General features: G+C 39.1%; 1 protein-coding gene across 1 annotated transcript; it reads right to left on the reverse strand.

Moving 5' to 3' along the window:
* Window positions 1-3,809: 3,809 nt before the first annotated feature.
* On the reverse strand, window positions 3,810-6,318 carry trh (thyrotropin-releasing hormone). Its single transcript, XM_078253998.1, has 3 exons — window positions 6,226-6,318; window positions 5,556-5,763; window positions 3,810-5,095 (listed from the first exon to the last, which is right to left on the reverse strand). Exons 2-3 carry the CDS (start codon window positions 5,743-5,745, stop codon window positions 4,476-4,478), a joined length of 810 nt encoding a protein of 269 aa, XP_078110124.1. The 5' UTR covers window positions 5,746-5,763; window positions 6,226-6,318; the 3' UTR covers window positions 3,810-4,475.
* Window positions 6,319-10,150: the final 3,832 nt, after the last annotated feature.

Genomic DNA, 10,150 nt, shown 5'->3' on the forward strand with positions numbered 1-10,150 from the left:
CAGTTGGTAAGGGAAGAGAAGAGGGACAAAAGACACGAAACTCACACGAAATGTGGACCTCAATGTAGTAGCCCTGTGGTGGTTGGGCCATATTCTGCTTCAGAATGTGGACCAGATATTAAATCCTACCTATTAATCCTATAGGAATTATTAGGGAGTATATCCTGTTAAGGATTAAGATCATCCTCTTAAAGGTCCCATATCATTTTCAGGTTCATACAGTATTTATATAGCACCAAGCAATCTCTTTTTTTCCTATTTTCCTATTTTCTGAGAAGAGGTGTTAAACAATCGGAGGAGAAAATTGGTCCAGTGCTAAAAATTGCAATTGTTTCAGCTTAAGAGCAATTCTTTTAAACTGACTGCTTTCCTTTATTCTGACCAGTGACATGTTCTTATAAAATCCTTAAACAAGTCAACCTGCATAGAAACAAATGGAATAATGTATTTAATAATTACTAAAGCATTTTAAACTTGTTTTACAGAATGAATAGATGTAAACTGAAACTCGCAAAATCGCAATAAAATTCGAATAACACACAATAAATGTGACCCAGAGCCATCAAGCCCAAAAGATAGACATATTTACTATAAGGGTTTCTTCTGAGGTGCGCCAGACTTACCTGGGAAGTATCCAAAGTCTCCTCTTTCCCAGCGTCTGTTGAGCGCACAGTGATGATAGTCGCTACACAGTATGACACATTAAGGATACTTTTCAAAGAGTGTATGTGTTCTTAACAAATTTTTTTTTCCTAGGTCAAATGTTCAATGTATGTTTCCCTGGGTCAGTTATGTTTAAATCACCCACCTATGAGTATAGCCTATATCTAACTAACCTACTGTTATACTCCTTAAACATATGCCCTCAAATTTGCCAGCAAAATTTTATTGACATTATAGGCTATATTGATATTTCAACAGTGGCTGACTGGACTTTTAAATATTCAAACGGCATTAATGCCCATCTCCCTTCGTTCTTTTGCAATTTGAACTGCAACAATAGCCCTTACAAATCTCTTACAGTGAGGACCCTGGGAACATAGAGTTGACCCCAATTATTATAGCCTCATTCCATGCTTTTGGCAGCCTTCATTCCTCCAAAAGCCATGTTATAGAGAACAAAAAGTTTCCGTAAAAGCCCCATCAAGATCTCTCAACATTACAGGACATATTTGAACTTTCTCTGGATACGTAGGCTATCTGATTAATAGCTATTTTCATTTATTCTAAACTGAAAGGAAAATTGATTGGTTAATAACCCAGGGCTACTCCTTTGCAATGCTCCTGGATGTTGTCTCTCTCTCTGACATTTCTCCTGTCCTTCCTTATTCAGTCAGATATACTGAACAAATGCTTTCACCATCATTTCAGATTCATCCCTGTCTGTAGCCTAGTAGGCCTACTTACTACTTCTGCTTCTGCTTCATAATCTAAAACTGGGTAGCCTACTCGTATTCCCTTCTGTTCCTGCCTATCCTCTTAATCATACTCCACACTTCTGCTATTGAGGCAGTTCTCCCAGTTTCACTGTCCAACTTTCTTTGCTTATTATTCTTCCCACTACTGCCTGAGCTCTCTTCTATGCAACTAATAGAATTAGATATAGGCTAAAACGATATTAGGCTATACTGTACATTCCGATCTGACCCGGATGTGCTCTTTCGCCCACTGTCTATGCCCACAACTTGCATCTTTTTCGCTGCCTGAGCGTACTGGCAAAGAGGTATTAGTCAGTAGCCTATTCTGTCCACTCTCATCTTCTGTATTTCCTCTAGTAAAATTGCAAGAAAAATATGTAATGACATATCTTGGAAACTTCTGTTTTGATCAATCTCCCCTTGTGTGCCACTCTAAATGTTCATTTTATTTTCTCTAGCCTTTTTGCTTTTGACTCTTTCTTGTACATTGACAACATTTGTATTGTATCTACGCATGTATATTCTCTTTCCCCTACGAGAGTTTTGTATGTTTTTGTTTAGTTTTTTTGTCAATAAAAAAAAAAACCAACTTCCTGTTTTAATACCCCATCTCACCTGTAGGCGGCGCTGTGAGTCTCCACACATTTTCCAACTTCCCCCAACATGATACTGAGAATCTCCAATGGGAATCTCACAGTAGGCCTACTGTAAGTAATATTTTTTCCGATTCGGACCGTCAGAACCTTTTCTTTATGTTCTCTCCTCGACAAATCACTTCCCGCCATCTTTTCTTTCACTTCTAACTTCCATATCATCCCAACCAGAGTGACAGAGAAAGACAAGACAACACTTTATATCTCTATGGCTCTGATCCCAACAATTCCGGAAGCCGGTTCCTGCCATCACAACACTGGACCCCAATGCTTAAGTAGCATATACTGTATCATTTTGGCATCGTGTCTTTGTCTTCCTGTGCTTCTTATTTGTTTGATTCTGCTTTTGTTTTCTGTCGGCTGTTTATGAGTGAACTAAATGACCCAAGCTTTCAGTCTCTGAAACATAAACACGAGCAGTTCATGCTGCACAAAAGTTTGCCCTGACTAATTGAGAGTGCTTGCTGTAGACTAAGGTTGGTGTGCAAAGCGGGAAAATGTCGCAGGGGGCCTCAGGTTCAATGTGTGTCAATTGGTTTGGGACAATTTAATTAATGGCAAATTTGTTCAGGAATATGCGCTACAAAATGACCTGAAATGATAAGAGACTAAAGTAGATTCCTGCATTATTAAGCCCTGAGGCAGTGGGAGAGTGGAGGGTGTCCCTGTCAAAATCTAGTTTCAAGACTTTTTGAATATTTCCGTAATAGTGTTATGGACTGTATATATATTTTACACAATTAAGGTGCCAGGTGTAGTAGGCTATGGCGTGTGCATGACCCATGAAGTCCATGGGGGCCCAAAGCTCATTTATGCCCTGATGCGCAATGAATTGGTTAGACTATCTCAGCATTTCTCAATCTTGGGGGTCAGGGCCATAAATCTAAAGATGATTAAATGTATAAGAATGAAAAAGTATTTCTGTTACGTTAAATGTTTAATGTAAAGCATTGTCTCCCATTTTTGCTTTTGTATTGTAAAATCCTGGATAGTTTAACCTTTTTCAGGACTATAAAAATCCTTCAAATGAAAAAATCTAGGAAAATCCAACAACATCCACAAAGGACGTAATTGGTGATGAGCGGTCACAAGTAGACCTTTTTTTTGAGGGCTCACAAACCAAACATGTTGGAAACAACTAAACTACACTATCCACAGAATAATTGAAGTGTGTGTGCTGGGGTGTGTGCATAGCCTATCACTTTCACATTCACAGATAGGCTTGTGTTTAAAGACTTTATGTATGGCCTAAACTCCTAAAGAATTTCACTAAATTATATGTAAATTATGAATTTGCCATATTGCCTATCTTCGTCCTTAAGCCATTTCAGGTTGTCTAAAATAGTTTGTGCATCTGCAATTGTTCATCCTGTATATCAGATAATGTGCATTTTTTTCCTGCTTGTAATGGTTTGTTGATCCACTGAAGCATTACCGCTGGAGTTGAAAGTTGTGTGTGGAGGTTCTCTATGAAATCTCCAGTTCTAACCCATGTGCTTGACGAATAATTTGCATATTGATCAGGCCTGTGCGGCTGCTCTGTTGGAATAAACCCAATTAAAGTGAGAAGAGGATATCCCTGCCATTCTGTCTGCTTTTGAATTGCATTAATCATTCTAGATTAGGCTAAAACAGAGGGACTGTTGTGTTGGACTACATACTAATTAGACCTGTTGGGTTGGATAAACAGTTTAATAGTGCTCTAAGACATGAATTACTGCAACTAAAGCAAACCATACATTTTTACCAATGCGTTTTATTGTCCAACAAAAACACTGGTGATTGACTTAAAGCCCAAGGTAGCTTTTAATTTACAACATTAAGTTAAATAAACTTAATCCATGCAATAATATGTTGAAAAATAATCAATGGCACATTTTATTTGCTGCGTTATATTCATTATATTTACATAAGTAGAAAAGAATGAAACATAAATCAATCAATGAAGGGATTTCATTTTGCAAAGCTGTAGCCACTTTCATTGATCAAAGCATGTACTGTACTGACAAGCGTGTGTTGCCTCACAGAGGCAACATCGCAGAAGTCAGTAGACTAATGCTTTCATTCTTTGACTTGGTTTTTAACATAAGTAGCCTAATTAACGGAATAAATACTAAATCATTCTAATAATAACTCATTAATAAAGTTCAACATAGGGAACGCACGCTAATGAAAATGATACAGCGATAGTCAGTTTGGAGGACAATTACGCACAAGCTTTCCAAAGAAACAAACAGCAGATTTATGCTTTGCAATGATTATACAGTAACCGTTGGCCAAAGAAAAACTGTGGCACAAACGTTTAAATGATGTAAATTATTTTTTCATTTTTAATAATTCATTATGGTCACATATTTATTTGTTTACAATACAGCAGTAAACGCACACCAGACTTGTGTTTAATCTACTCTTCCACTAAATCCTCCTCGGGTGCAAACCTTTTACCCGGGTGTTGTCTCTTCTCCTCGACATGACTCTTGTTGATGTTGTCTAAAAAGTCGAGCAGCAAACTGGTCTTTCTGCAGCTCGTATGGTCCAATACATCACACGGACTGTTTGTGCCTATATCCGGATTGGAGTTACCCCAAAAGCGTTTTCCGGGGTGCTGACGCTTTTCCAACTCAACGAGGTCTTCGTCTCCATCTGCATCCGCATCCCACTCCCCATCGTCGTCCTCATCCTCGGGATGACGCTTACCTGGGTGCTGGCGTTTGCTGTGCAGCACCAGGTAGCGCTTTCCCGGGTGCTGTCGTTTTGAAAGTTCGCTCAGGAGTATTACGGGGTTTTCGGAAATCTGTCCCGTCGTGAAGCGCTTTCCCGGGTGCTGCCTTTTCTCGAGCTCCATGAACGAGTGCATTTCATCTTCGCGCTTACCCGGGTGCTGTCTCCTTTGAACATCCAAGTACTGTTCATCCTCGTCTTCTTCTCTCCTCCCCGGATGCTGGCGCTTCTCAAAATCCTCGCTGTATCTTTTACCAGGATGCTGTCGTTTTGTCACCCATTCTGCCTGAGAGGAAGATCCCTCTGGAGAAAGGAAAACATTATTTAGGTTACTTCAAGTAACCCAAAGTCTAGTTTAATATTCCTTTACTGCAAAAATGTGTTTCCCCAGCTCGTCTATGCCGTGCGTAAATTGCGCACAAACGAGTGTTGGTGGTCCATCTTCCTTGAATCATATCAAATTGGAAAAAGATGATTTGCCATTTTCATTCATTCGATTTTTCATTATTTTTTGATGATTATAATTATCTTCCCGAAAAAACGCGTTAAGCTCAACACGACTTCGAACATTACTTAGAACTTTAGTTAATTACTTTTAGTTTTAAAAATGAGACAAATGGCCCAGATATCAATGTCATGGCAGTGGGCAATTCAATTTGATGGCAGGTTTAAAACTGAACATAAAACCTTTTTTAAATACTGTTTGGCATTATTTTGCATCAAATCAGTCGTTGCCTGTAAAATTGATCAAACATTTACGCACCGTTTCTGCCGTCTTCATCCTGCATCTTTTTGAGAATGGACCGTAACAGGATACTTTCTGCTCTCTGTAGTATGATGTCGTCTATGGTCCTTCCGTCCGTCTCGTCCTCAGCGGGGATGCCCTGTCCTCCAGACACAGTCAAGTTGCAGAGCACGAGGGAAGCCAAGATGAGCAGACATGTCGTCTTCATGGTAATTTAGTTGGTCGTCTGATGAAGAAAGAGATGGGACATAATATATAAGAGATTCGATTTAAGGGGGTCAAGGTGATCTTTCTAAACATGGCTTAGTTAAAACATCGAGACCCGGAGTCCTATTTTCTGAGAAGAGGTGTTAAACAATCGGAGGAGAAAATTGGTCCAGTGCAAAATTGCAATTGTTTCAGCTTAAGAGCAATTCTTTTTAAACTGACTGCTTTCCTTTATTCTGACCAGTGACATGTTCTTATAAAATCCTTAAACAAGTCAACCTGCATAGAAACAAATGGAATAATGTATTTAATAATTACTAAAGCATTTTAAACTTGTTTTACAGAATGAATAGATGTAAACTGAAACTCGCAAAATCGCAATAAAATTCGAATAACACACAATAAATGTGACCCAGAGCCATCAAGCCAAAAGATAGACATATTTACTATAAGGGTTTCTTCTGAGGTGCGCCAGACTTACCTGGGAAGTATCCAAAGTCTCCTCTTTCCCAGCGTCTGTTGAGCGCACAGTGATGATAGTCGCTCTCAGCCTCAGCGGTTGGTGAGCCGTAAAGGCCAGTCTGGAGGTATGAGCAGATAACTTCCCGTCTCAGCATTTATACTTACTGGTCACTGTCGTCACACCAACGCTGGAGTCATTTTTCGGGATCCCTCGACCCCACGGATGTCACTAAGTCGTGCGCAACTGGATGTGGTAATGATCGCCCAGTAGGGGCCGCTGCCCAATTTGTCATTTGAAAAACAAATAAACGCTAGCGTATGAGATAGACAGCAAGTGCTTGGTAGTCTTTTCAACAAATAAAATGTCTTAACATAAATCCAACTTATTATTAGCAAATATAAATGAGCCTATTTGTGAAAATAAACATATTGATGATACTGGCCTATAGGTAAGGAAATCACTATGGTAACCATCCACAGATATAGTTTATCCTAAGGATTCACTGTGCCACATGTATTTTTAACAAATATTTTAGGTTTGTATTCTATGCACTAAAAAAAGTAGGGGGTCCCTGTTTTGTCTCTCTCTTAGTTAAGGGGTCCTTGGCTTAAAACACGTTGAAGAGCCCTGTTTAAGACCACACAAGTCATTTATTCATACTAATCCATTTTCTTTTTACCTTGAATTATCTTTCATTTTGGTGGATAAATGTTGTTTCATTTATTCAGGTTTTTTTTATATACGGAGTATGAGTCTACGTACAACAGGTTTCTATTCTATCTCCCTGCTGTTTGCCACTCAGATGACATAAATGGTCTGCATATCTTAAAAAAATCTAAAGGTCTCCTATGGGGCGCCAGTAAGGGCTGCAGAGAGATTAATTCATATTTTTCATAAATACCCTAAGGTCACAGGACTCAGGAGGGAGAGCTGAATCCATCTGGTTCTTCTGAGCACAAAGTAATGCACTTTCTGGTCACGATGCAACACAGCTAAATGTATTAGAGGGGGATCTAACAAGTTTTACATGGAGTGGGAGCAAAGGATTTTGACTTGGATGACTTTGGATTTTGTTATGAAGCAAACAGAAAAAAACAAATGTGGTGACCTTTGAAGCCAGATTTATTACTAATTAATATAATTTGTTAAATGCTGTGATGAAAAGTAACAGGATATTTACTCAACTGTATAAGTAGAAAATTCACAAAAGCATGCAACCTGGTGGATATAAACAGTGTTCCTCTCAGCTGGACGTCAGGTCAGTGGTGGTTGGTGAGTTCACTTGAGTGCTGTCATGAATGAGCTGGTCTTGGTAATGAGTACTTATACATTACCCTATTACTTAAAAAGAAGAATAACTGGATTTTAATGTACCTGTCTGGATTCCTGATCACTCCTGCATAGTAAGACTTAGTCATTGATGAATGCTACTGTGAATTGAATTGACCGTGTAATGCTATAATTACTTGCTTTCAAGGTGCTGTCATGTCCAATACTTCAAGTGGGTTTTAGACTCCCACAGCTCCTGCAGTCAAAACATTAATATCACGGTGGAAATCATTAGGTACAGTGTGCTTGATAACATATTTCTCATTGAATAGTGTCAGAAATCTTTAGCTCATCTTTAGCTGTAACATAGTCTGGCTCTGTGGATGTAGAGATAAAGCTTGACATCCGGCGCCCCCTTTCCGCTATCTCCGCTATCTATTTTGCAAGGGCACTGTTGCCGCATCCTGGGCTTTTTTTGTTAAACCTCACTAGATGAGTTGAATGCCTCTCTCCTCCGTTAAACTCAGTGACATTGTGATAAAGGAAGAATAATTCCTAGTGAGCCAAAGACCATTCTCTGCCTGATTGTGATTTCTTTCTGCGCTGCATTGCTTCAGACTGACACAGAAAGTGGTAGCAGCATAATTAAAACACATCTCATCTATATGGGAAACAACCTCCTTTTGTCCGTCATGTATGTCCCTACCTTCCCATCAGACCAAGTGTGTAATGACATGCCCAAAGGAACCAATTAATTGCCCAAGAGAATGTATGCATGTTGGATTTTAAGCAGTTTAAAAGAGCAGCATGCACTGAGTCAAAGTCTTTTAAATCTGCAGAATCAGTTTGGTGAACGCTGGGTCCTGATACCGAAGATGTAGAACAATTAAAGCAGATGGAATGATTGCTGCAGGTGTAGCAGCATTTAGGTCGCCACTTTTTTTCTGCTCTTTTATCGCTGTAAGACCACAAATTAAAATATGCTTCCCTTTTCTCTTGATTAATTCTTACTCATCCTGCACAACAAAAAAGAAGCTTGCTGTCAGAGACTTTTAGAGCTGGGAAATCATAACAATTAGTATTCCGGTCAGGATTATGTGCCTCATGTACTGAGGAAGAGGACAGGTTAAATATACACCCTGTGCAATGGAAGAAAATAACAAGACTCATTAGCCTCCGTCCTCTGTTTACTCTTGCTATTGTTAATTATATATCTTTATAAAGTCTTGGTGAACTTCTTCAGTGTGGAAAGAAAGTTACTGCAAAGCATGGCTACATGTGTACCCCGGGTAATGCTGTACACATCAGAAGCCTGTAGTGGCTTAGCAGCTATCTTTGAGGTTTATATCAGGTTTTTGAGTATCACAAAGCTGGCTTTCTTGTAACCGGGTTAGATTACCATGGTAACCTATGCTGCACACAGCTAACCTGCTCCAAAACAGGTTCAACAAGATAGACTTTGGCTATGGCTTAGATGAAACTAATAGCCAGACTTCAAACACACTCATTTTTTCTTTAAAAAAAAAAGTGTTTATTTGTCATGAATTTTGGGTTAGTTAAGACTAAAAAAACATGCCTTACCAAGCCACCACGTGAGTTAACAGAGTGAGTTAACCTGCTTTGTGATACCTGTTATCCAGGATCAAAAATAGTTAGTTAGTCTCAGTGAAGCCAGGTAACACAAAGACTAAGTTGAACTTGCTCTGTGATTTCGGCCCCAGTTCCTGCAGCCTGTCTTCCAGCGTGCAGCTCCTGAGACTGAAACATTTTCCTTGGTAACTTATAGTGCCGAATGATCCCAGCAGACTTCAGTGTAATCCTCGCTCTTTCAGTACTGGGAAGTCAAAGGCAGCTGTGGTATGGTGTGCCTTCAAAGAAAAAGAAAAAAACAGTATAATATCAACATGATCACGCACACACACAACCATTGAACTAGAGAGATAAGCATATTTAGACATTTAACTACGGATGAAACTTTAATGTTCACAGAGAGGAAACTGGTTCCTACGCAGCAATACATATAACACAAAGAATTGACATTATTGCATCCATGTTAAATTCAACTTAAATTGCTTCAAATACTATCTCCTGACAAACTGGCTCTTATCATCTCCAGTGACATCATTCACATTAATCTTCAATTTCAGTCAGCAGCAGGGTGTTTTATTGGCTGTCAGGTTGACTGGGATTTCATTGAGCAGGATGTGATCTGAATTTGGTTCTTGATATGTAATTTTTGTGACTCACTGAAGAAGATGACGGTAAAACAAATCTTCTGCAGATGAGCTAAATTCTATAAAACAGATATATCTGCTCCTCATCTCAGACATATTGAAACTTTTGAGTGATGCCTTTCTGTTTTTTTAACCTGCACTGTAGTAACCTTTTTTGCCGTTTGGGGGCAAGCCGAACAAGCTGTAAACACAACACTGACATAGTATCACTTTATACAGTTCATGTGGCGAATGTGTTAGCAAACAGTTCCTATTGCACACATCTAACAGAAAAAGAGCAACATCAGTTATTTGATGTCGTGTTTCTAGGTACATGTCTAAGTCCAATTGCTCTCCTTTAGCTCTGCTTTGGTCTTTACCAACTCCTGAGGGAAATCTCTGGCTCTTTAGCTGCTAAATGCTCCACTTTGTTCACTAGTTAGTTGCTAACTTTTTTGCTA

Source organism: Sander vitreus, chromosome 7, assembly GCF_031162955.1.
Source record: "Sander vitreus isolate 19-12246 chromosome 7, sanVit1, whole genome shotgun sequence".
In the NCBI taxonomy this organism is placed as follows: Eukaryota; Metazoa; Chordata; class Actinopteri; order Perciformes; family Percidae; genus Sander; species Sander vitreus.

What these genes read in the sequence shown, in the direction of transcription:
- trh (XM_078253998.1), bottom strand. Translation starts at nt 5,745, where the DNA reads ATGAAGACGACATGTCTGCTCATCTTGGCTTCCCTCGTGCTCTGCAAC. An exon ending in GGATGAAGACGGCAGAAACG is followed by an intron (nt 5,096 to 5,555) that starts GTGCGTAAATGT and finishes TCCTTTCTCCAG; the next exon opens with AGGGATCTTCCTCTCAGGCA.